This window comes from Gallinula chloropus, assembly GCF_964237585.1.
Source record: "Gallinula chloropus genome assembly, chromosome: 19".
Lineage (NCBI taxonomy): Eukaryota > Metazoa > Chordata > Aves > Gruiformes > Rallidae > Gallinula > Gallinula chloropus.
The window spans coordinates 4314640-4341518 of NC_140104.1; the positions used below are offsets into that span (position 1 = coordinate 4314640).

Genomic DNA, 26879 nt, shown 5'->3' on the forward strand with positions numbered 1-26879 from the left:
ATGGAGCGCTGGACCGGGCGCGTCGCGCTGGTCACCGGCGCCTCCGTGGGCATCGGCGCGGCCGTGGCGCGGGCGCTGGTGCAGCACGGCATGAAGGTGGTGGGGTGCGCTCGCAGCGTCGACAAGATCGAGGTACCGGGTCGGCTGCCGGAGCGGTGGGCGGAGGGGGGGGCACCTCGCGGCTGGGGCGCAGGCAGCTCCGCGGCGGGAGCGCCCCACGGGCGGGCTGAGCCGAGGCCGCGCTGCTGCCGCCTCCCTGCGAGGCCTCGCTGGGGCGGGAGAGCTGTCGGCGCTGGGGCTGAGGGGCTGGGCCCGCCGGCTGCGTGAGGCGGGGGCGCGGCGCGCCGGGCTGGGCCGGGCTGGGGCTGTGCCTGGCCGCCGCGGGACGAGCTGTGGGCGGCTGCCGCTCGCCGGCTCGCCCGGCTCGGGGGCCGTGGCGCGGCGTGGGCCAAGGCTGGAGCGTTCCCGGGCCGTCCCAGCCGCCAGGCCCGGTGGGAGAGGGCCGGTACCCTCCACAGTCCCGGCCCCGCCGGTCCGCGGCGAGAGGAGCTGGGCGCGGGGCGCTGCCGGTGCCTGAGGTGGGATGGGCCGCGGGCGGGGCGCGGTCACGGAGCCGGGGGGGTCCCAGCCCCCAGGAGCGGGACCGGGCGGTTGGAAGTTGCCCCAGTTACGCGTTCGGTTTCGGGGCGGGGTTCACCCCCCCCGGTCCCGGGGTTACCGGGAGCCCACGGTTGTGCGAGGGTGCGTTAGACCCGCTCGGTGGGATGCAGCCAGCCGTGCCGGCTCTCGGACATGGGATGCTCTTCGGAGGTGATGCTAAAATAGGGTTGCGGTCATTAACGTGTTACCTACCGCTGCGACGAGCATCTCTAGAGCCCAGTACGCACCTCACAGCGATTGCGTAAAGATGCTGAGGTGAAATAGTTCCTGTGGGATCCTAATTCGTGGCTGGAGGCACTTGCAGGCTCGAGCTCGAGATGCCCCAGCTGAAGCTCGCTGGCTTTTTTTGGGAGACGTCTTCTGAGGGAGGAAAAAGTTACAGGCACCTGAAACGTTGTTGTCCTGGCTGCGTGGTGCCTGCTGACCAAAGGAGGTCCATATGGACATCCAGGGTTTGTGTTTCCTGAGCAGAGGAGAGAAGGACTCGCTCCGCACATGTAAACACACCAAGAATGAAGTGTCAACCCCCCCCCCCCCCCCCAAAAAAAAAATTCTCTGGTGGTGTGGAGAGGGGGGTGAAGTACCGAAACACTCAGAATAAACAGGACTTTTTCTGTTCTTCGTGAACGAGAAAGGCACCGCTTGCAGAGAGGGGAATGTATGCCAGCAGAGTTTATTTAGCTGCCCATTGGGGTGTGCAGCTAACTTTGGATTTCCCAGCGTTTTGATACCGGGGTTTATGAGCCAAAGATTTTCCTGTGTGCAGCTGACAGTGTTGAAGGCACTTTCATTCGCCGGCTTCATGAGGCTGCTGGAGCCTCGCAGTGTCCAGTTAAGGATGCTGTAAAGGATGCCATCCCTTCCCATTCCCCTGTGGAAAGGGAGAAAAAGCCATTTCCAGTGTTGCCATTTCTTTTGAAATCTTTTGCTTTTTTAATTTGGTAAAGAAACTCAAACTTGTTTTTTCCTTCAGTGCTACAGAGGACTTTCCTCCCTTTCTGAAGCCCCAAAGCCTTCGTTTCTGAAACTTTTCAGGCAAAAATACAGCAGGGACTTAAGAAAGAGAAGCCTTTTAAAGGGGTTGCCTTTTTATCTGAATCCACACAAAGTGCCATTTCATTTTGTATAGATGATTTGTCCTGGTTACAGAGGTACGTGTGTGTACTGAGCTGGGCTGACTATTCAGCATCTTCCCAGTCTCTTCTTACTGTCGTGTGTCAAAACCTGGGGTTAAACAGGTTTGTCCCTGGTTTCTTCTTCCTCCCAACCTCCCTAAGGACCAAGGTGTGTTTCTTTTGGTAGGTGTCTGGGCTGTGTTTTGCTGTGGTTGTCTTTACAGTGAAGCGTGCTTCTGAAAAGAGGCGGAAGATCCCGGTGGTGCCGCTTGCTCAGGGAGGGGATGATGGTGGAGCACGAAGGTGGCCCAGGGTCGCTTCAGGAACAGGTCCATGCCAGGGATGCTTGTCTTGGCATGGATAAGGCTTCCACCGTGCCTTCGGAGCGGAGCTGTTTGTAGTAACGAAGCTTTCCTCCTGCTGCTTCCCCTTGGGAGTTGTTATGTATTTTATTAAAATGAAAAAAAAAAGGAAGAGGAAGGTATTCAGGCTTCAGGCTGCTCAGCTTACACTGGGACTTGGGACTTTGGACGTGGCTGTCGGAGCCATCTCGAGGAGCAGACATTGGCATTGCCCACGGGGGGTGATGGTGCCGTGGCTGCTGCAGCGGGCGATGCAGCCGGACCCCGTTTTGGATGCTGCTGGTGGGGCTCAGGCCCACTGAAGGGGCTGCAGATGCTCTGGACGATAGGAAGGAAACACAAAGGTTTCCTTGGCTGTTAGTGCTCTGCAAGCACGTCGTTACCTTGATTAGTTATTGTATAACCAGATCTATCCGCAGCATACGATCATCTGTTCTCTCCGGCTGCTGGTTTTCCAAGTCGGTGTTGGTCAGGAGCTGGAGGGACGGCATCCTCGGGAAGGATGCACCACCCCGGGGGGGAGTGCTGACACCTGAGGGGCAGGATGGGGGAGCAGTGACAGAGGGATGTGGGGACAGAAATATGGAGGAGCTGAGGGCTTGCTGGTCTTGCCAGATGCGGATAGAGGAGCGGTTAGAGCATCGTGGCTGCGGGATAAGTCTCATTGCTGTATTAAAACTGAACAGTCCGCTAAATCCCGCTACAGATACTGGTGCACAGAGGAGTAAGCCAAAAAAAATACATCCAGGCAGCAGCTGGAAATGGGAAAGGGGGCAAAAGGTGTGGTTTAAAGCCAGGAAAGCGTTGCTCGTTTTGTAGCACAGAAGTATGGGGTTCCATTGCTGGTATGCCCTGGCTGTCCATTTTAAGGTAGAGCGGCTGGAACCACTCTGTCTGGGGGTTTTATAACTGCTGGTTATAACCCAGTGACGGGAAGAGTATGTTGTCTTGTGGGGAATTTAACTCGGGCAATAAATGCTGTGTCAAGATTTCTTAATCTCTTGGAAAATCAGATTAGGGCTTGAGGCGAGATAACGAAGGAATTGCAAAGTTGTGGTTTTGTTATTAAACCTGTGTCATGACTCCAGTGCTCTTTGTCTGACTTCTGAAATTAAAACCTCACTGGCTTACAAAAGCTGCAAGAGTCTCTTTTTTTTTTATTACTATTATTTTATTTTTGGAGGTTTTCTTTCCTCTGGTGGCTGTAGAAAAGCCCAGCGCTTGATTTGCCTCAAGTTAGTGCTCCGCTAGACTTCGGTTGTATCCTTTTGAAACTGGATTTGATTTTTATTTTCCTTTTTTCACCCCTTTGTACATGCAGACATGGCAATGACAGGCTATGGAGCCTGACTTTCCCCTCCATAACCGTGTCTACCGACCCTCCTGCAGCTCGTGCTCACGAGCATCCTTGTGTTCCCCACTCATCACATTGCTCCCGTGAGCGGAGACCACGCGTGGGTTGTCCAACAGTGACGATGTTATGACAGTCAGACTTGGAGGAATAAAATACAACAAACCCAGCTTTATTTTACTTGTGTGTGCCAGGAGATACCGTGGGTGGGGAGCGTGTTTTAAATAAGAAGCCTCGAGGTACGAAGAGCTGTCACCGGCGTTCTGGCATGTGCTCCTGTGGAGTGTTTTCTGCTCTGGGATTCCCACACAGACAGAGTCAGGAGCGAGTGTCAGTGCTTAATGAAGGGTTTTTAGGAGTCCGAGCACTGGTGGAAGTTGTTCCCTATGAGATCACCTTCATGTTGACCCCCCTCACTTGATCTGGGGTCTCCATGGTACAGGAAGACTCACCGTGATCTAGTGGCTTGCTACAGCTTAGCTGACACGTGCCAGCATGCCAAGCAGAGTCCCTCCATCCCATGGATAAAGGGCAGAGCATCACTTTTGGTAGCTTCTTTAATGCCCTTCGATGTTATTCTTCCTAACCTTATCCAGAAATTCCTATCTAATGTCTGACTTCTTGCAGCAGCACAAAAATGGGAGAGATTTTCCCCTTGCAGGGAACAAAACACGTGTGTCTGATCCTCCCCAGCCTCTTACTGAGCTTGATGCACATGTGCCAGGTGGCAGTGTCCTTCCCCTGGGGTGGGGGGAGATGTGAGGAGTGGGTTTTTGGTACATGGAGGATCTGGCTCAGAGCAAGGGGAAGAAGTCAAAGTACTCTGGCGCTTTCCTTCGCTCCAGGGAGCTGTTGGCACAGAGTTTGTGGCTGACACTCAGCACTGCGCTCCGACAAAGAAAATGTCACTTAATGTACTTTTATATTCATTTTTATGGTTGTAGAGGGTGCAAAAGTACTGGCAGGAGTCATCTTCCCTGGGGGAGGGAAGCTCCAGCTGTTTGGGGTCAGGCAGCACCCAATGCTGCTGTGCTTGGTATCTCTAACACCTTCCAGCAGCTGCAGTACCTTGCTGTAGGGTGCCCTGGGCATTTACTTTATTTTTTTTCTAATTTTATTCTTTTTTACCACCTTCTGAGGGTTGGTAATTCATCACTTGGAAGAGATGCCTGGAGAGGTGTGGGAAGGCAGCGGGCTCCTGCTGCCCTTCACATCACCGCTGGGAGTAGCTGAGCTGGCGGCGATGCAGGGTTGGAGCGCACGGAGCTGTACGGATTTCCCCAGGATCCCGGTCTGTGATGGGAAAGCCTTGGCTCTGCTGCCAAGGTGAGGTGTCTGGATGCTCTGGGGGCATCCCCTGGAGCGGAGGTGCCTGGCTGTGCTGCTGGAGGGGCAGGGTGGTGGGGGAATGGGGGACCTACTGCTGTCACTTCAGTGAGGGAGGGGAGGTGGGGGCTCTCAGAGCTTCAGAACGTTGCAGAGATTTAACAGTGGATGGCATATTCTGGAAAAATAAGAGATTTTCTTTCTGCTCTGTGTGGTGCAGAGCGTGAGCTGTGCAGGAAGCAATAAATATGGTTTAAAATACAAGGTTTAACCGATTAATTCTAATGCATTTGTGACAGTTATTGATCAAAGGTAACATTTATAACCAGGGACTGTGTTGTCAAGGTTAGATCTTGCTCAAGGAATAGCCTGTGATAAGCTGAGCTATCGATTGCAGGTTCCAGCAGCCTGATCTCTGAAGAGGTTGGTGCTCTCTTCACCAAGCAGTGTTGTGGTGGGGTGGGAAGAAGAAGAAGCAGCTGAGCCTTCCTCCCATGACCTGAGCATCCTGAGTAGCCATTTGCGGGCTGGCCAGTCGCTTCCGCTGATGGAAGAAGCAAGGGGGCCCTCGACACCATTGGTGCTCTGGGGCAGTTAATTAACAGCTAAATTATTTTGTGGTGCCTGAATGTGCAATGTAATCAGACAGTGTGCAGGTGACACTGATGGCTCGGAGGTCAGTGGTTTAAAATTTTGGCTGCTCCCTGTGGGTTTCTGCCCATGAGGTTGAGCTGTGGATGTCCCTCAGTGCCGGGTGTCTGTGGAGGGGTCTGTCCCCCAGCCCCATGACTGTGCTTTGTGGGGCATTCCCAAGAGGTTTGCCTCCACACCCATGTGGTCTCAATCTTGTCCCTTAAAGCTACGGGCTGGTGGCTGCGCTGGGGAGCCCTCAATGTTGGGGGCTGAGGCTGCTCATGGGCTCTGCAGCTGGAGGAGCCGCTGTCTCCAAATGCTCATCGTGGATCTCATCACTCCCCACCTCCTCTTCCCCCTAGTCGTCGCTCTCACGGTGTGCAGAGTGGCACGGTAGCCTGATGAGTTATATTTTCAAGGCAGGAGGAGCAGCTCCAGGCAGGATAATCCCAAAGGCATGGTCTGTGTGTGGATGAATGACCTTCAGCATCTCCTTGGCTTCTGGAAGGGCTTATTTTGTCTTTGGTCAGGGCCTTGCCTCAGGGATGGTGGGTACTCAAGGCCTCCGAGGTGCTTTTATTGCCACTTGTCCCTGACCAGACCCTTCCCTCGTTAAACACAAAAGATCCCATAATTGCTGCAGTGAGTAGTGGGAACAAATACTTTGCTGTCCCAGTGGTTTTCCTTGAAGCTCAGAAATCTTGTGGGCTAAGGGGATTGCTTTTGAACTGGGCTGGATTCCTCCTTCCCCCAAAAAGGTGCTTTAAAAACATCTTATTGCAGCATCCCCCTTGCCTGCTTCTCTCCCATTCCCTTTGGCTTTGCAGTAGAACAGTGATACCAGGGAATGTCACACTCACAGCCATAAAAAGGAACAATAACAGCCTTTTCTGGGTTCAGGAGACGCAGTGGGTGCTGCGCAACAAGGCAGAGCAGGTAACTCTGCTGTCTCAGTTTCCCCATGTACAGCCAGGCAGATGCTGCCCTGCAGAGGTGGGAGGGCTATATGGGAGCAGCGATCAGACACAGAGGGGTTTTCTGGTCTGTGTTTTGAGTTTATGGGGCAGGGAGGTCTGGACACAGACCAGTCAGGGAGTAAGCACAGTGGTGATGTTTGAGCAGCTTGTTAATGGGTAAAGCTCCACAGACAGCAGTGGCTGTGCCAAATTCAAGCTTTAACCCTCCCTACCTGGGAAGTGCTTGTGGCTGTTTCCTGGCTGGCAACATCGTGATTTCACCTCGGTCAGCCCTGGGTGGGTTTGTGCCTACCCTGATTCTGTGGGATAAAGAGAGATGGGGGTGCCGTGGGAGCCAATGACCCCAGGGACCTCCAGTCTTGCTCCTTCAGCTGGCCTTTTCTCCCTGCTGGGCTCGTGCAGATCAGCTGCAGCTCTGCTCAGCTTAGCTGGGGATTAGCGTCAGCGTGGATGCGAGCGGCGTTGAGCCCACTGTGTCCGGCGGCGTTGGCGTCAGTACAGATGTGTCACCGCAGCACCCGCTGCTGCGGCAGGAGGGGTAATCCCTGCTGCTGCTTGCTCCCACTGTGGCTGTGCTGGGATGGGTGTGAGCCTTTGCTACGCTTGTCAGCAGGGTGTGAATCGGGGGCATCTTAAAATACAGGGCCTGTCGTCTGCATGTTGGTACTGGGGAGCGCTGGGAGCTGGTGGGAGAAGGCCCGGCTCCCCTCCAAGGAAGCATTAATCTGTCTTTTCGGAAGAGGATTGGCTGAGGATTACACGGGCACGGGATCGGCTGATGGGGCAGAGATGTGCGGGGACCATGGCTCTCGCTCTGCCCTCACAGCAGGATGCTGGGGAAAGTGGGAAAACACCCAGCTCCACCTTTGGAGACCGGCCAGGCCTGCTAATGGAGGGAGTTGAGAGGAGCAAAGGCCGATCCCGTGGTGTGGCGGCTCATCCCTGCCGTTCCGGTACAGCTTTGGGTGGCAGCGCTGGGTGCTTTGGGGGTGCGGGGTGTTCCAGTGGTTGATGCTTGGGTGTTCCTGGGTCCCTGAGCAAGGAGCTCACCAGTGGGTTGTCTTCTGCTGCTCTTTTTTGGGCAGGTGGGGGTGCTGGGGCTGGGAAGGGGTGAACCCTGTGGTGACCTTGTGGCAGAGCTGGGAACAGGTCCTGGCTGTCCTCGGGAGCACTCCTGAGTCCTTCCTACCAGGTATGGCCATATCCTTGGGAACAACATACATTAGTCAGGCTGGGCACGTGCTGCCAGACTTCTGATTGCACCCTAGATCCTCAGGGCATCGCTGGGAACCTCAGACCTTCACTGCTGCAGGATTAGGTGGAGTTTGATGTGATTAAAATAAATAAATCCAGGTTTTTTTCAGCTCCCCGAGCGTAGCGGAGGTGTGTGTGTGTCTGTGGTGGGGATGACACAGAAGGCACGTGCGTGATCCGAGGCTGTCAGGCGGGAGCTCGGCTCTGCCCTCCCAGCACTGTGTTTGCAGGTTGCCTTGGAAATCTGCGCTGGAACGGGCAGCGATCCAGCCTGCGGCACGTGGCCCGTTGGCTCTGCTGTGTGCAGGCACTTGGGCGTCTTGGAGCTGCTATGCGGTCTTTGAACCCTGCTTGTGAAGGTGGCTGAGGGCTGGGACACACACACACACACACACACACACACACCCCGTGGGTGACTTCAGCCTTGGCCAAAGGTACTGGGTGGGAGTCTCTGAGGAAGGAAAGCATCAACGTGCCTGGCTGTGTGGAATCCCGCTTGACGCATGTCAGAGCACACAGGCACCTGTGATGCTTGGTTTAAGGTAGTTGTAGCTCAGGATAAGTGAGGGAGATTGCTCTAATGAGCTGTCATCCGAGGAGCGGCGTGTTTCCTCCTCCCCCATGCCAGCCTGTAGCAACGGGGTCTGAGCAAGCAGCTAAAAATCAAAAAAATAGAAGGTGCTTTCAGCCTTGATGTGAGGAGTGGTGGTTTGGGTGACTGAGGGGAGCAGGGACGGTTGGGGCAGTGTAAACAGGGTGATTCGTCCTGAATGACACTGGGAATTTAAAACTAAGTGAGCTTGGAATAAAACATCTTGGATGTTCAACAATGGAAAAGGCACAGGGAGAGCAGAGCGGGCTTGGAGAAAAGCAGGATGGGACTGGAGCAGTCCAGGATGTCAGCTGCCAGTACTGGAGAGACATGACTGCTCAGCTGCACCCCTGGTTAGCTGGGAGTCTGGCTTCAGTGCCTGGATGGAACTGTCTGAGAGGAAGGAGATGAGCAGGAGATGCTGCTTGGCCCCTGTGCAGCCCTGGGGATGGGTTTGCTTGTCCAGACACCTGGAGCCAGGGGAAGGGAACTGGAAGAAATGGGAAGTAATACTCGTCCTTGGATCGCACATGGGCAAAAAGCCCCAGGTACCCCACGGCTCTGGGAAGGTGATCAGTATGGTTGTCCCTGTTTTACTTCTGGGGGAACACCTCTGGATCTTTCCATGGTCATGGAGCATGCTGTGGAAGCAACCCCCAGTCTGCTGCTTTATTCACTATATTTCTCTTCCTGAGTTATGCTGTTGTGCCGGTATTAAATCTTAATTAAAAGAAGCTTGAAACTTGCCAGTCAGTAAAATGAAAGGGTTTTTAAGCCCCCGGTTTTCTTTCAGATCTGTGATGCTGTTTGTTGGGATTTTTCTCCTTCGTTTCCTTTCGATGGCAAAAGTAATTGGGGTGACTTTGGCTCCTTTCCAGCTGCTTTCTTGGTGCAGCTCTGTATTTAAGCATAAGCTAGAGCAGTTGGATGCAAGTACCTGTGATGAATGGCAAGTTAGATTAAAAATTACCTAATGGTTTCTTCTGGCTTTAATCTCTCTGAACTAAATGTGTCTGAAGTTAATAGGATGCTTTGCCAAATAAAGCCCTACGTGACTCGCTGCTTTTTTTCCTCCCCTTCCCCTTAAGAGTCCCTCTAAATGTTTGGATCAATTAGTTTTTGTAAAACCATTTTACCAAGCCTAATTCCAAATGCATGGCACTGTGCCCATTCCAAGTGTCGGATACACCAAAAGCATTAACCCCTTCTTGAGAGAACCAACATGTTCTTGACGTATGGAGAACATTCTGTAAATGCAACACATCCTTTTACACCTTTAAAAGCAGACATAGTGAATGGTAAGCAGCATGAGCAGATACTCTTCTTTGCCCCACATGTAGGTAGGTGGTTGGGTTTAGTTGGTTTGGGTTTTTTCATTTGCTCCTTCGTTCCTCCAACGTGGCTGGAAGCTGAGGTAAATCACTGTGATGTCAATGGAAAAATTGGTGTCCAAGGTCTTTCCTGGGTGCTGTGGAACTTGCACCCATGGCAGTGGATGGCTCTAGGTTAAACCTTTAAACACGGAGGGACTCTATCTCCCCTTTAAGTTGTGTTCCCCAGTAGCTGTAGCACCTGGCTGTCCCATTTCCAGGCATCCAGTGATGTGGGGGAGAGATGCTCGGGTCTGGACATACCATGGCCTTCATCTGTATTGGTGTTGTGTTAGCACTGGCTCTCGAGTTGCTTATGAAATGTGGAAAAACAGCTTTTCTTTTCTTTCCCCCCTCCTCCCGTGTGGGGTGTGTTTCAAGTGGCACGAGCGTCACTCGAGTGACTTAACGGATGCTCAGAGAAAACGTCGCGAGCTCCCTAATTCAGAGAGTTGCTTTACATAAGTCTTCTCTCTCAAACTCACCCGCAGTTGATGTCTCTTTGAAGAGCCTGTGATGACTCTTTATCTAGAGGTGGGTGAAGCACGTTCAGCTCTGCCTGGATGTCAGCGGCGTTCGGCACTTCATTTTTCAAAGAGAATTTGTTAACACAAGTGTAGCCTGAGAGATGAAAGGATCCGTGTTGAGCCTCCATTGAGGCGGCGAGACACCAGCCAGGAAAAGAAGGATCTTGAGAGATATTTGATTTCTCTGGTCAGTTGTAGCACAGGAGCCTTTCTCTTGGTGTATCGAAGATGTGAGCTGAGGAGATTGCCTGGGAAGACTGGACATGCAGCTCCACCACGACAGCATCCCTTGTTTCCTCTGCTCCTCACCTGGCTTGCTGCGCCGCAGCGTGCTGACCCTGTCTGACTCCATCAAGGAGCTGCCTGGAACAGGGACAGCTCTCTCTCTGTAGTGCAGAGTGACAGCTGAACATGGGAATGGAGATATTAAACATGGCGTTTTCCTCTGGGCTGTAGATGAGCTTGTCTGTCCTTTCCTGTCCATGCTCTTCTTCCTTCCAGCCAGCTCTCTGGGCCTGAGTCCTCTTTCACGACACTCATCCCAATCCCTCCTGCTGGTATTGCTCGTCCCTGGCACTGCTTGATTTTGGTTCAGAAGGGCTGAGTGTGGTTGGACCAGTTCCTGCTGTGAAGCTTTCCTCCCCACAGCTCTGGGGTCCACTGTGATGCTCAGCGCCAGGATGCGATGTGCATCCTGCTTTTCCTTTCTGTGTGGGGGCACGCTGACTTGGAAAGACAACACCCTGCTTTACCTGTGACAAGCACTGACACCAGCAGTGAGAAATGGAGGCGCTGGGGGCAAGATAACCCAAGGCAGCTTTTGGTCAAGCAAGCCAAGCACAGCCTGGAAATCACAGGAAGTACCAGGACACCATCCCTCTTCCAACAGCAAATATGACCATACCCCTGGCCCTGATATGGTGAACTAGGGAGACAAAGTGCCAGACATGAGCTGTGGTACTTTACAAGTGAATACTGAACGTACTGGATCTCTTTTGGGAGCTTGTGTTTGGGTAGTGGGGTAGGGAGAGCTCTGAAGCTGTCCCCTTGGTGCTGGGCTATGAGGAGCATGGCTGAGGGCCTGTTTTTCCCTCCTGTTACCTTTGCAGGAACAAGACCCCCATCCCTGGGGTGGTTTTGCACCTTCCAGCAGCCTTTCATCCTGCTTTTAATTTTCTAAACGCTGCTCCTGCAGATTTTTCCTCCAACTGTGTACTCCCATCTTTACAAACTATGTACTTCTCAACCATTATCAGCACATCGTCAACAAGATTGCATGTATAGCGAAGCAAAAGCAGCCCTGGGAGGGCACAGAGGTACGATTCAGTCCCAGGGGCACCTTTGTTCTCCATCAGGCAGAAATATTGTCTAGCTCAGCCCAAGCAGAGCTCTCCAGAGAGCACGATGCTGTTGGGATGTATTGATCTCCAGGCTGAACTCAGCATGTCCGTCCCCTTCTCGCTCGGTGCTTTGTGAGCAATAATAATAATTCTTGTGGTGCTGCAGTGCCTTCACCAGAGTGGTACCCAGAGAGGAGAGCAGCTTCTGGACCAGGCTGTTAGACCTGGGCTGGATTCAGCCTGCAGTCTGTGAAAGCCGTGGATGGCTGCAAAACACAGATCAGGAGAGCTTAAACTCACTATTTGGGGATCAGCCCACCTCTGGCGCAGTCCGAGGTAGTGAGAAAGGTTTAAAGTCATTTACTGAGCAAAGCCACTTGCCCCAAAGTAATTAAAATAATTGTGCTTGGGAGACAGGGAGGGATTTGGAGATCCCGACTTGTCTGACCCTCTCCCGGTGAGGATGCTCAGCCCTGCTCTGTCTAAAACGTGGCTAGGAGAAAGTTGGTCCCCGAAAAAGCTGCTGAAGAAGAGCATGCACTATGATTTGGAGCTGGGATCCAATTCGCCTCTTCAGATGGAATTTTTTCTCCTTTTTGGACTTGGTGGCATGCAGCCCATTCCAAAATAACTCCAGGGATCAGGACCTGCAGGTTTCCTGGGCGTGCTGGCATCCAACCTGCAGGATGGCATGTCTTGGAGACTGTCTGGGTGGGAGTTGGGCCTGTGGTTTGGTTGGGCATCTACTGGGTCCTGTGGTGTTAGTGAACTGGTGCAGCCCCACGAGCTCTGCTGCCAGCCTGTGCTGGGGGAGCAGGAGCTGTGCTGTCTCTGATTTTTTTTTTTCCTTCTCTTTCCCTTTTTCCTTATGTTCCATGCTGGATTTTTTTTCTTTTGTCTAATGTTTTCTTTGGAATCTGGACATCAGGCTGACTGACAAAACTGCAGATGTCACCACCGATGCTGGGTGTTTTGGGGGGCGAGTCTGTCCCTGCAGCAGTCACCAAAAGACCAGCTCTGCTAAGTGAAAGGGACAGGGGACCCCGGGGCTTCACCTGGGAGAAAGCCACCTCTAATGATCTGGTTTGTCACCACTTTCACTAGAGTGATCTGTGTGTGAGGCCAGTGCGGCTCTCCAGGCTCCTCCCCATGGCAGTACAGATGGTGGGGCTGGTTTCAGTTTCTTCCTTCTCCAAAATGTGGGAATTTCTCCATGTGTCTTTCTGGAGGGGCTGAGCCAGGCTGGAAGGCAATGCTGTACCTCAGAGCAAGCAAAACAAGTCAGCATCCCTCCAACCTGAGCTTCCCGGTGCTGGTTTGGGTGGTCATGGGTGCTGTGGTGGATGGCCTGGCTTCCCTGCATCCTTGTTTGCTGCCAAGGTCGGGTGAGCTCTGGGGCAGGTGCTCACCTGGGACCGGGATGTGTGGCTGCTGCCTTCATGTGCAATCACCGTCCCACCACCCTCTGCTTCCAAACAGGGGGTCTCCGGGCTGGCCTTGCTCCTCCTGTTATAAAGGGCTGTGAATTGCAGTCCTTGGCACGCAGGGAGGAGCTGGGAGGAGTGGGAAGGCTGCCTCTGGCAGGAGACCAGCTTCACTGCACCCCCTGAAATGTCACGTTGGTGAAACCGCCGCGGGTGATGGCGTCCCAGTGATTTGGTGGACGTTTGTAGCCAGAGTCCATCTCTCTGCAGAAACCAGACATCACGTGGCTCTCGCCTCGCGCTGGAAGCTGTCACTGTCACTAACATGACACATCAGAGATGAGATGCTGCTTCTCATTAGCATCAGGGAGTAAAAGGCATCCTCCGGAGGATTTGGTGCGGTGCCTGCCGCATCATTAACGCAGAGGCGGCCAGCAGCAGCTCGTGGCCTTTCATTTGCTTCCTATCACCTAGTCTTATAAAAGATCAGGATGTTTGGAATAATTGTTGGTAATAGGTAACGAGGAATTCTCAGGCATGTGATCCCCACATCCCTCTATCTGTGCAGCAGCATGGTGCCATGGAAGTATTTGTTTGTATTTTGCCAGCACGTGCTCACTTCAACCTGTATTGCCTGAAGGGATGGAAGAGCACAGAGTATGTCCTCAGGTTTGGTAACTTCAAGGCTGAAGGGCTTGAGGTCTCACATATATTGATATTTCTTTTTTCTTCATTAGCATTTACAATTACTTCCTGAGTGCCTGCTCTTAAGGACAGGCTCACTGGGAAGCTGCCATGTTATATCAGCCCTGGGGTGTGTTTTTAAGCAAAGGGCTGGGTGAGCTGCTCCTCAAGGAGAGGAGGCTGATGGCTGTTTTCTTTCCTTCCTTTCTCTTCCCTAGAAATTGGCAGCTGAATGCCAGAGTGCCGGCTACCTGGGGACCCTCATCCCATACAAGTGTGATCTCTCCAACGAAGAGGAGATCCTGTCGATGTTCTCTGCCATCAAGACCCTTCATCAGGGAGTTGATGTGTGCATCAACAACGCGGGGCTGGCTCGCCCAGAGCCCCTGCTCTCCGGGAAGACGGAGGGCTGGCGGACGATGATAGATGTGAGTAGTGCCACCAGGAGATCAGGAACTGTGCTAGACTTCTGTTTCTTCTGGCCACCAGCACCATTGTCCCCAGCTACTTATTTCACGTGTGCAGAGCTGCAGACCTGCTTCCCATCTGGCTCTGACACTGCCTGGGTGTGCCGGATGGGGAGTGGAAGGACATCATGAGCTGCCTTCACCTTGGAGTACAAAAACACTCAGTGCCTTCAGTAGCATTTATTCCTTTAGAGCTCTGTGGCTCTTGGAGAGTGATGAGCCTCACTTCTTTATTTTTCCTTCTTTTTTTTTTCCTTCAATGAAATAGCAAGTTAAATGCCAAGCACTGGCTTTTGTAGCTAATCCTGTTAGTTGTAGCAGTGGGTTGTAAAATGGGCAGAATCCTTTTGGCTTAAGGACCTGTAATGTTTTTTGTGTTTATAGCTTAATTTTCTGCCCATAATCTGGTTAGAGCTGGATGCCAACGAGGCGATTTCATATGCCAGACTGGGAGTTTGTGCAAATGGTCCATGCTGTTTACTAGCAGCACTTCTCCCTGGGTATTGCTGCCCTGAGGTGCTGCTGTGCATCTTTTTTGGGCCTTCTCCATCTTTTGCCAGTACATGATAGTAATTTTCTACACACAGCGGCAGCAGCTGTGGCTGATGGACCCCAGGCCAGTTTACATGTCCTTGTCATGGCCTTTTTGTGCTGGCCTTCCCACAGCTCTGGCTGTTGAGATGCTGAAATGGGAGCTTTTCATGGAGGCGATTTTTCCCACCCATGCTACCTATGTGCATGAAAGTGTCGTCCTCATAGGAAAAAGGTTGAATTCATGGGTTTGAATAAACCTTGCAGCACCTCCAGCAGCTGTGAGACCTTGTCCCAGTGAAGGAAAAGACATGTCTATTGGAAAAACTGCCCGAAGCTGAAGGCTGGGGGCTGCTACATCTGACAGCAGAGCGAGCCAGGATCTGTCAGCTCCTGCGGCAGCCGGTGACTGTTCAGCCAGCGACAGATACAGGGGTTCTGTAATGCAAAAGAGAGAGGCACATCCAGGCCTCAGACTCCTGCTGCCAGGGCAAGAGCTGCCATATCCTGGCTAATTAAGTTCTTGTTAGGATTTTGGCTGGTCTGTTGACTGCTGTGACTGCAGCCAAAGCAAGCTCAGCTCAGCTTTGTCTGCCTAGCCAGGCTTTTGTGGGTTGCCCAGCCTGGGTCACTGCACAGTTGCATCTCCCTGTCCCCGGTTGCCATGGAGTCTTTAAAGAAAATTACGTGAAGTGTAGCTGAGGCTGAGACAGTGTAAAGCAGGGCACGTCCCAGCATTGTCTCGCTGCAAGTCTGGCCCTGTGGGTCGCCTGCACCTTGTAGGCTCCTTGTCCTGGTTGCTGTCATCACATCTTGTGTGGAGGCTTCTGTGGATGCTGCGTGTCCCTCGTGCTCACTTCTCTTTGTTCTCCTCAGCTTTTGTTCTCCACAAGGTGGGCTCAGGTGGTGGTGTTGCCTTTGTCCCACCTTACACCAGTTTTCAGGAGCGGGGTTTTGGAAGGGGTATTTTCCTGTACAAGAAACTTCTGTGTCAGTGTTTGCAGTCGCCTGACATGGGGTTTGGGAGTCTGGGGGAATCCCCTCCTCTTGGGTGCTGCTGTATGCACCCCTTGGAGCTGCGGGGAGGAGAAGCAGGGTGGTGGCTGCACAAGGACAACGTTGGGAAACCAAGCTGGGGGAATATTTTATCCCAGAGGCCATCTGTACAGCTCTACCTGCTCTTGTTTGCTTGGTAAAAATGCTGTTGTAGCACTGGGAGGAGACTGAGACACCCAAGCTCTCTTCATATACTGCCAGATTGATTTATTTTTCCCTCTCACCAGCTTCCCTACAGCTGGTGGGTTTGCTCTGTGTAAAGTCTGAGCAACACTTGCACCTTTAATGTGAAGGTTAAGCCCTGGAACCCAGAGCCAGATGCTTCACCCACCTCAGCCTGTGCAGCCTGGTGAGCTGGGGTGTTGATTTTCAGCCTGTTAGTAAGGGACAGAAAGGTCTCAGCGTTGTTCCTTTTGTTCTGTGTCCTCAGTTCTAGGGGCTGCCACCTCCCTGCTTGGAAATCTCTTCATCGCAGCACACTGTGGCTGTGCAGGCACCAGCACGGTTTGGGGAGGGATCTGCAGTGACAGCTCTCCTGCTGTGACGTGCCAGCCCCAGGGAAACGCTCCCCGGGCCCGTTTCTCCTACATGCTCCGAAGCTCTCGCAGGGTCAGGACAGGGGAAGGTTGCCAGTGCCTTTCACGGGCCACTGGGCTTTGCAGAGCTGAGCAGGAGCAGGGAGGCTTCTTCCAAAGGTCCCTCAGAGAAAGGTGTTGGCGAGCGGGGTTTGGGAGATGCTGCTGTAGAGTTTCAGCCTACTTCTGGGCTGCAAGACAGGAGAAGGTTCTAAGCAGCCATCAATCTATTGATTTAGGAGCCATTAGAGCCTTAAATTAAAGGTATTTTTTTCCTTTTGGTAAATTTGATTTTTTGTTTCCATGCATTTTTTATGAGCTTTGAGGCTCTGTCTCCTTCCAGGCTCCCCTCTTGATGTACATATTCCATGAAATTTCTTGCTGTGCATCTAACAGTTGAAATCTTGTTACCATTTATTTATTCCTCCTTTTTTTTTTTTTTTTTTAATATTCTGGTTCCAGATTGTCTGGTATTTGTTCCCAAGGGGGAGCTGCATCTCCCCAGGCTGCAGGAATCTCATATTAGGAATCACATCTCTGTCGCTTTACGGCAGCAGCAAATTCGGTGGGCTCCAGGGAGGGAACACGTTCCTGCAGGAAGGTTCCAACCCCATTGTCTTTCAGTTCGCAGCCTTCTCCCCCACTTTTCTCTCTACTTGTTTGTGAGGTTGTGCTTGATGTGAGGCTGGAGCAAAGTCCTCCAGCCGTCCCCGATCCGTGCAGGAGAAAGCCAGGCTTGGGTGCTCCAGGCTCTGGGATTGGAACAGCTCCTTCACGTTTTACCTACTGACCTTTACAGCCAGGAATTCAAGCTGAACTTTCCATTTGCGCTGTTCAGGGCACAAAGGACTGCAGCACTCATTTTCTGGACACTAAATGGGTTTGATTCTTGGCATAATTTGTCAGCCAGCAAGGCTCTGTTCTTGCTTTTCTATACCATCTGTGCTGGGATATGTTTTCTGTAACCTGCATCTTTTAGATGTGCTCAGGAGCTGGGAGATGCATTTTGGTGCCTTAGAAAAGGCTGATTCTGGGAAGTGAAATGCTCAGCGCTTCCAGGAACAGGATCTTTTATGTCCTCCCAACCTGGCAATTGGAACTCATTAATTACTGGAGAATGGGCCTTCATTGTTTCTGTTGTGTTAGGTCCCAGACCCGGTGCCTCGTGCAGCACCAGTGCAGATGTGTTGGCCACCTTCACTAAAGGACCTTTGAACCTTTTGTTCTTAAAAAAGGAACAAGGCTGAAAAATGCCTGGGGTGGGTATTGTATCAGTAGCCTTTAGCTTGTTTCTTGGAGTGATGCAGCCCTAAGACATGCTTATTTTCCAGGCACAGTTTTAAGTTCCTGAGTGCCAGTTCCATGTTTTGAAATGCTGTGGGTGCTGTTGGAAAAGGCAGCGAGGCAATCCCAACTCCAGCCCTTTGTTGCTTTGTTGTACCAGGGTGTCTTATCGCACAGGCTCTGGACTTTCCCTTGTGGCTGTTGATGAGTATCTTGCTTTGCCAGTAGTTGTCAAAATGTTGTAGCTCTACCCACGCAAGGAAGTATTGCTCAGCGTGAGTCACAGCGATGGAGCTGGGTCTCTAAGGGATGGAGCGGAGCCGTGGAGTAACTGCACCAAAGACACGGTGCCTGGTGGGCTTGGGGCATCCTGAAGCAGGGAGAAAAGCTGGGATGTTGTTTGACACAAAGGCTTTTTATGCTGGCACGTGCCCAGATCCATATGTGAAAGGGTGGCTCCACACTTGGTTAGTGTGTCAGACTGCAGCAGGTTCCTCCTGCTTTTCTTGACCATCCTGTGAAATCTAGAAGCCGCCAGATGCCCAGCCTGCTGTGGGCATTGCTCCAGTGCTGAGGTGGTTGTGCACTGCCACTTCTGCTGACATGTCTGCTGACTTTTTCTTCCTTGCACAAGCAAGGTAAATCTTCAACCTGGTGCCAGGGAATTTATCTCTGTAGTTCCAGGTATGATGACTGACACATCCGGCAGTGACTGTGTGCTCAACCAAAGTGCACTTGAATGAGGATGATGACTCTACTTGTTGTGTTGCCTGGATACTCCAAGATCAGATAAGCATGCTCTTAGCCAAGACAAAAACTTATAAGCATGGCCTCTATTAGTGAAGAGAAATAATGACCAAGGCAAAAACAGTGACAAGACCCTTCTAGCTGACCCCTCATCCTTTGTGCGCTGCTCAGTAATTACATCTCTCAAATCCATCCCTTTCTGCTGCGTAGTTTCTGGTCCCCAAACTACTGCTCCTCTCTTGGGTGTCCTTTGGTGCTAGCAGATCCTGCCCTGTTCTTGTTTAAGTGTCACTGTGGTGATATCTAGTCCTTCTGTATCCTTTGCTTGCTGTCCATGTGGCTCAGTTCCTCCTCCTCCTCCCTTTTACAGTTGCACTTGACTTCTGATTCATTAGGGGTTTAGGTCTTCCTGAATATTTGATTCACAGTGGTGTTTTTAGACCTGGCTGGCCTGCCCATTTAGCTAGCACAGTGACCTGCCAGCATGTCCTGCTTTGAAATGGTTACGTCCGTTCTGGAGAGCTTCAGCAGGCGCTGTCAGCTGCTTTCCCAAATCTAAACTACTACAGACTCAAGCACTTAGCCCTGCTGCTGAGATGGCTTGCTCATCAGTCTTGCACACACCTCTGGGTGCTTTGTACTGCAGCCTTGGAAATTTCCATATCTCTGTTTTCCTGGAAACTTTGACTCTTGTGTTTTATGGTCAGCAAATGCTCAGAGCATCTGTGCATTAGTGGCAGCACGTTGCAGAGGGGATACGACTTGAGTTTAACCGAGCTGCGGTGTGCTGGAGAGCTCTGGATGCTGTGCTGGGTGAATTGCCATGTCCTTTCCTCTTTGGCTCGTCCAGTTAGGGCTGAGGAAGATGTCAGCAGACCGTGGCAGATCGGTGGCTTTCCTATCTGCAGGGTCACTTGCTCACTTGGGTCCTTCTGTGGCTCTAGGTGATCTTCAGCTTTGTTTGTGCCTGGGAAGCTCTTTGCTGGCCGTGTGGTTTGTGGTGCCCCTGAGCACCTGACTCTCTGATGGGCAGTATCTGGGGTTTTCCTCATTAATTAGTTGACCTAATTACCTGCTGTTAGTGTCCTATCAGCTGCCCAAACTGTAGTGTGCTCTGTGCTGTACAAAATAAACAACTTTGTCTCCTGGACAGAGTGCTGACTGTGGGGAAGTGGGTTTGTTCTCCTTTACTTCACGCTCCACTCTTAGACTCTTACACTCGCCTGTAAAACAATTAAGTCCCTTTATCTCTGGCAGAGGCCAAGGCCTCACAGAGCTGCGAGACAAATCTGTCCCTCCCCTGTCCAAATCCCTTGGCACATCAGTCCCAGCACAAGGTAGGGTGCACGGCAAGGCGTGCAGTGTGTGTATGTGCATTTCCCTCTGTTGGCGTTTGCAGGAATTGCCATGGGTCAGGGAATATAAGCTGTCCAAGGGTGCCAGGCAAGAAGCAGTCTTAATCCCTCCTTCTTTTCTCTCCCTAAGGTCAATGTGATGGCCGTGAGCATCTGCACCCGAGAGGCCTACCAGTCCATGAAGGAGAGAAACATCGACGATGGGCATATTATTAACATTAACAGGTATGCAGGGGAGGAATTGAGGGATCAGCTGTGCAGGCTTGCTCCTCCCTGCCTCCTAGAGAGGATTTAAGCAGGGGAGCTGTAATCTTGGAGTGAGCTAATGCTGTCCAAGAAGAGTTTTTCCAAGGATTGCGACGGTTGGGGGTTTTTCCAAGCCACTTTTTTTTTAACTTCTGCTGGTCTAAATGCAAGAAAGACTGAACCAGGGAGAAAAGGATAATGACAACCACTTGTGATGGTGCAGGATTAAAGATTGAAACTTCTTGACCAGCTCCAGAAAACATCAGTGTCCAGAGGAGCCGTTAATATGTGCCTTTCCCACGGGAGAGGGGGAATCCATCACCTAGGCACTATGTTCTGCATTCATGATAGTGGTCTGGGTATCCTGCTCGTTCCCTTGCAGGACTCTGCTTACCTCCCACCTCTCAGCACTCCCCTTTCTGCTCTCTCCTCAGCATGAATGGCCACAGCGTCGTGCCACAGTCCGTGGTGCATTTTTACAGTGCCACCAAGTATGCGGTCACAGCCCTCACGGAGGGGCTGAGGCAAGAGCTCAGAGAAGCAAAGACCCATATACGTGCTACAGTGAGTACTGTGGGGTCCCCTCCTTCCCAGCCCTGGCTTTTGTGGGTGGCAGAGAGCTGGCAGGCTTTGTGGGGCAGAAGCTTTCCCTTTAAAAAATAGACAAGGAAATGTGAAAATAGGGAATGTTTGAGTCCCACAGCCAACCATTCCTGGCCACCTCTTTTTCCCAGGTAGAGAGAGACTGGGGAACAGAAGACACAGCAGCAAGGAGCTGTGTCAGGGAACAAACATTTTGGGTGCACAAAGTGGGTAGTTGCTTGTCCAGGAGTGAAGGGGCTCATGACAGCTGAGAGAGGCAGTCAGTGAGGCTGGTTGCTCTCATTCAGAACCTCCAGCTCAGAAGTGATGTGTCCAGAAGTTAATTTGTATTGCAAGTTGTTGGGTTTTCTCATCATTTTCTCTGCTTCACAGTCCCTTTGGGTCATGGAGAGGAAAGTACCCATCAGTAGTTCCCCTGAGGTACCTGCCTTGTTAAGGCAAAGTCCGTTCTGTTAAACTGTTCCTCTAGAAAAAAGGTGGGGAAGGAGAACAATAGAAGGGAGGCTGGGATTTGGGGGGGTTTTTTTGGCTTTTTCAGTGCTAAAAAGTTCTCCTTTTTTAATTCTTACATGGAAAGGGAATTACAAATCATGTTAGGATGTGCTCTGCTTTTTTCTAGTGTATATCTCCAGGACTGGTGGAAACGGGATTTGCTTTTAAACTTCATGATAATGACCCCGAGAGAGCTGCTGCAACCTATGAGAGCATTCGGGTAGGACATGGAGAAGTGGAGACAGAGGGGAGTGGCTCTGATTATAGTTTGTCAGTCTCTCTCCTGGGTAATAGCACAAGGAACTAGTTCTGCAGAGTGTCCAGTGCTTTCAAGGGTTTAATCAGCATCCCCAAAGTCCCAGCACTCGAAACCTCCAATTTCACCCCAATACTTACAGGCTGCATGACTTTATTCAGGTTCAGTTCCCCACTCCCTGTATTTTTGCCTTTTATTTTGATGTTCCTGTAACTAAGTATCACTCAACCTTGACATTTGGCAGACCGAGCTCTTTATTAGGATAGAATAAGCAAACATGCCTACACAAGATGAAATGGGAGTGTTGTCTTGCAGGTGGTGAGCATGGAGTTTCTTGTGTGTCTCTGGTAACTTTTGATAAGGATGGCAGTGCCTCACCTGGCAGAACTCCTCTGCCAGTAGTAAGGTTATTCACAGCAAACAGAGAATTACCAGTACCAGGCATGTCCTTTGTTAAATTTTTATTGGATGTCTCTCTTCCTGCCTGTTTGCCCCCTTTGGACAAGCCCCAGCCATACTGCCGTTATCGATGGTCAGGGAAGGGGTGATCTTGTGCTTAGCTTTCTGATGTGCCCGCTGAGAATCTCTTCCCTGTCTTTCCAGTGTCTCAAAGCCGAAGATATGGCTAATGCTGTCATATATGTCCTCAGTGCCCCACCTCACGTACAGGTAGGCTGTGGTGGGGTCAGAGGAGTCTGTGGTGGGTGGCTGAAGGTGGAGAGGGTGATTGCTGCATTGACATTTGCTAATCAGTGGTGCAGCCGCTCTGTCAGCTCTGTGCTTAGCAGAGCCTGTGCTGGGGATTAGCAGCAATCCCATGTGTTTACTCTTCCCTTATGGCAGCTACGGGATTGCGCCTCTCTGGCTGCTCACAGCAAGGGCTTGGACCCTGGAGAAGGGTTGTGCAAGGCCAGGGGAACTGGAGGGATGTGGGCACGTTCTGCCCTTTTGGATGGTGCCATCTTGGTTTTACTGATCATCCTGCAGCCGAGCCAGGTTCTGCCACTTGCCAAATAACATGTTGGGCCTGATCCTGCCAAGGGCTGTGCACCTCCCCAAGGGTGGTGTGAGATGCTTGTGCTGCCAGAGGGATTTCCCCTCCTGGGAAACAAAGAGATAAGTGACCAGCTTTGAGCTGGAGCCAGGAGGCAGAAGCAGTGTCAAAGTTTAGTGTGTGCAACATCAGAGTTCCTGTTGCAAAAGCAAACTTTGATCACGAGAGGTTTAGCAGTCCCTCACGTGAACTCTGCTCCTTTGGAGCAAGAAGTGGCCGTCTTGACAGTGGATCAGTGGTGATAACTGGTCTTAAGAGGATAAAAAGCTCTGCTTGTGGCTGATTGAGCAGTGCTTCTGCTTGGCCCACTGTGAGCAGGACCAAATGAAAGGCTCCAAACATGAGAGTTCATAACAGTCGGTGCCACCTTGCACTCTCTTGTGTGCATTTGTGCTTTAATTCCTTCTGTTACAGGCAGCACAGCCACGCTCACCTTCAGTTCTTTCTGGTACCTCGGTTAAGCAGGCTCATTTCTAGGCACAGGGACTTTCTTCACATGGCTCTTGGCACTGTAATGGTGCATCATGTAAGTGCCCAGTGCAGGATTTAAGATGGACTTCAGCCCCCCCAGTAAAACCCCCTGTTGGTCTCTCCTAGATTGGAGACATACAGATGAGGCCCACGGAGCAGATATCATAGCGAATGAAGAGGACCGTGAGCAGCACCGTGTATCCACTCCACTTCGAACCCTCTGGCAATTTAGGGTATCGTCGGCTGGCTAGCAACGTCTTAATCAAGTACCAAGGATCATGTTTGAAGAATTCTTTTTTCTCTCCCTCTCTCTGAGCTGGTGCTGGTGCTGAGCCAGTTTGAAAAGGAAATAGTAGTGGGTCTCTTTCTCCCCCACTCCTTTCTGAAACTGCTTAAGAGTAAAATGTATTTGAAAATAATGCAGGGAAGTGGTTTGTGGAAGATTGTTGTCTCCAGGCTGGTTTCTTCTTCCTTTTGCTTTCTTTTCAAGGTTTGGTTGATCTTATTTGCTGATGCTGTGTCTGGACACAGGTGAAGTGGCACAAGATGTTTGCCAGCTTCAGCGTGCTTAGGGTTTGAGATTTTCAGTGGATGTCATACATGAATCCATCAAATTTTCGGGTTTATTTTCATCAGGTTGATTACTGATGGTAATGATGCATGTGATATTTTCTACTTCTTTTGTACTCCACTGCCCCAAACCCAGTGTAGGATCTCACCCACCTCCCCCCAAACCCTCCTTTCCCATTCACACGAATCATGCCTGCCAAGTTTGAGGAAGTATAAATGTGTGTGCTTGCTATTTCTCTTTCTTTCTAGGTAGGTAGGTAAATAGTTGGAGGAAAAGCACCTGTGCTTCTGCAGGTTAGAATGATCATCTAAGTGGCATAGTTACAGTAAGAGTGAGTTGTTTGGTATTTTGAATAAAAACTAAATGTGTGCTGTCTTGTGATCACCTCTCTCCTCGGTATCATCTCCCAGCACTCTTGATGTTTCTGTATGTGATATTTGCATGCATTGACACTTTTCTGGAAATATTGATTGGTCTTAGGAAGATGTATGGTGCTGTTTAAATGCTGGTGCTGATGAGTTGGAAAGTTTGTTTATATGCAGATACACAAACTCAGAGAGAGAGGGAGAGTGAGATGAACCACGTGGAAGCTGTCCAAAATGAACAGGTATCAGTAGGGGCATTCGCCTACAAAGCAGCAGGTGAAAGGTCTGGTTCAGATCTTGTCCTAGTTCTGGGCTGGTGCAGCCCCGTTGTTTTGCTCTGGATTTATTCTAACTCGAGGGAGAAGAGAATCGGCCTCAAAGCTGATACACACAGAGCTGGAGTTCACTTGAGTTGTCTTAAGCCTCTCGCAGCGCGGCAGCAGCACGGCTCTGTGTAGTCCAACTCGCTGCGGGGCGATGGAGTAGTTAACGTACACGTTGCCTTAAGATTGCAGACTCGCTCCTGCTGCGCTCTGGACTTTCTGTGGTGTTTGGGAAGGTGAAGCGTTGGTTTCGGTGGAGCAGGTGTGGGCAGTTGGTTGGAGCAGAAGATTGGGAGCCAGAGGAACTTGGGTTGGATCGTTTCGCTTACACCAGTATAGCTCTGTGGGAGTTCATCTGTGTTACACCACCGTAAGGGAGACCGGAATTGGGCCACTACGTTATGAGTTTCAACTCCCTGTATAGCCTTGGGCAAGTCACTTTACCTCTCTGCCTCAGTTTCCCCATCTGTAAAATGGGGATAATAATACTTACCTACCTCACAGGGGTGTTGTGAGGACTCACAAACTTTTGTAAAGCACTTTGAATATGAGAAGCGCTATGTAAGTGCTGAGTGTTGATATGAAGTATTATTATTAATTAAATCTTGTGATACGTAGAATTCCTTGTGCCAAAGGTGAGCAACTGTAGATGGATACAAGGACAAAACTGGTAAAACATTTCTTTGTAATAGCAAAACAGGCAATTTGCCCCCCCCCCCTTTTTTTTCCTCTTTATAAATACATGCTCATGGTGTGTTCTGTCCATTCTCATCTGTCACCAGTTTATACTGGCCAAGCGCACATAGGCTCGTCTCTGGATTTGACCTCTTAACTTACTGTGAGAGAACTTCACGCCCCGTGGTGAAGTCTCACACCACTGTAATGCACTGCCCTCCTCCACCTTACCAAGGCGATGGCTTCAGGGGGTTCTTTGCACAGAGCTGGGTTTCACCCGTGGGGTTGGGTTAGATAAGGTCCAGGTCAGCACGCAGCCAGTGATTCCCACTGCAGTAGAGAGCCTGTGCCAGCTGGAAAAGCTCTTACAGTCCCCGTGCCAGGGTGACCCTCGATTTGATGGCACGTGGCTAAGGAAGGTTCATGCACTACTGTGCTTTCTTATAACACCCCTGTGATGTTGAGACAGACTTGATGTGAGAACTCCTGGTGTTTTCTATAGGATTTCTTTTGCAGGAGCTTGTTGAAATTCAGCAGGCAGTGCTGTGTGTGCCATCTTTTTAAGAGAAGGTGGCTGAACTAGGAGTTGGAGGCCAATAAAAAAGAAAAAATGGTTGAGAAATTAGGAACTTGTAAGCAGGGGGGAAAAAATGAGCAGGGGTGTTGGGTAGCACCAAGGAAAATCTGAATTGGTGACACAACTGTGTGCAAAGTTAAGCAGATGGTGAGATGCGTTGCTGAGGAGGGACCTGGCATCTTCCTGCTCTTTCTGTAAAAGGAGTTTTGGAGAGAATTGCTTTATGTGTCAGGGCCCGAAAAAGAGCCAGTCTGGGCAGTGGCTCCCTGCCAGTCTGACCTGGCTGACCTGTAGCCCTGGAAGCCTGTTGGTTTGTTGGTTTTTTTCCCAATGAGAACATTTGTAACATTTGCAAGTGTAGAAAATAACCTTGAAGTGATATCCAGTCTATTTTTCCACTTCAGATATGTTTTTAGGGGATCATTCCTGCTGCCCGTTAACTTCCCATGTGAAGCGCAACCTGCAGAGAGGTTAGAGCAGCCAAGCAACCCACGCCAGCCCCGTGTAACCGGCTGGCACCTTGAGCCACCTTCCTGGGATGAGACGGGATTGGCAGCACAATTCTGAGGCATTTAAAAACCCCAAACAGGAGGGTGAACGTGTAATTTATCAGTAGGTTTCTAATTGTGAACTGTAAAATAAAGAATAAAAAGAGAGGCACACTGTGGTTCTTTTGTTGTGTCTGTATAGTAGGCTTTGTGTTAAAACGTAACATCCTTGTTACTGTTTGCAGCTGAACCTTTCTTTTGTGAAGAGTTCAGACAGAAACGTGTGAGTTTGGTTCTTTGTGAGGAAAAAAACGTAATTGCTTTCTAGAGCTGGATAGCATCCAGTTGTCTCACGGATAACCTGTGGAGGTTGGACTCGGCCGTCCTTGTTCAAGTGAAGCTGCGCTCCATGGGGTTTCGCTGGAATTCCCAGGTAGGCTGCTGGGAACAGGTGGATTTGACTGAGTCATGAGAGGGATGACCTGCTGTTAGTGCTCAGATTTGGGTATTGAACCCTTCCAGGCTCTTGTTTATTGTTGTCAGATTATCTTCAACTGAAGGCGTTTTTCTCTCTCAGTCCCCTTTTGGGTTCTCCCAGTGCAGAGGCATGTTCCTGGGCTCTGGTTTGCTGTCACTGAAATACAATTTTTTTACAAATAAGTAACAAATAGCCAAATTGGCTGCCATTGCTGGATTTGAGGCAGATATTTTGGATACCTTGTAAATAAGTAGAGAGCATTTGAAGATTCAAACCATTTTTTCCCCCTCTCTCTCCATGCTTTCCTCTGTCATAGATGCTATGTATCATCAGTTATATTAACCTGTGCTGGAGGTACAGCAGCCTTGCCAGGCAGATGATCTCAGGAACCATTCTCTGCTCCCATTTTTTGAAGGGGGGAGAATCCTGAGCACCGTTACCTTCGGTAAGCAGGAAAACACTTTAGTTATTGTCCCTGAACTTTTCAAAGCCGTTTCATGATATAAAATAGCACATAATTGAGAGAGTGGTGCTTTGATGTGAGGTTACGGAATGGGAGCCCTGTGTCAGGGCCTGGGGTTTGCCTGGTGCTCTGGGAGCTGTTTCTGCCTGTGGTCAGAGAAGCCTGGGATGTAATTCGGGAGTCCCTC

General features: G+C 50.8%; 1 protein-coding gene across 1 annotated transcript; it reads left to right on the forward strand.

Annotated features, from left to right (window-relative positions):
* Positions 1 to 23251, forward strand: DHRS11 (dehydrogenase/reductase 11; the record flags this gene model as incomplete). The annotated part of the gene is made up of 7 exons (XM_084273325.1): positions 1 to 132; positions 13834 to 14043; positions 19761 to 19855; positions 20311 to 20440; positions 21099 to 21191; positions 21831 to 21896; positions 22879 to 23251. 7 exons carry the CDS (start codon positions 1 to 3, stop codon positions 22918 to 22920), a joined length of 768 nt encoding a protein of 255 aa, XP_084129451.1. The 3' UTR covers positions 22921 to 23251.
* Between the last annotated feature and the right edge of the window lie 3628 nt (positions 23252 to 26879).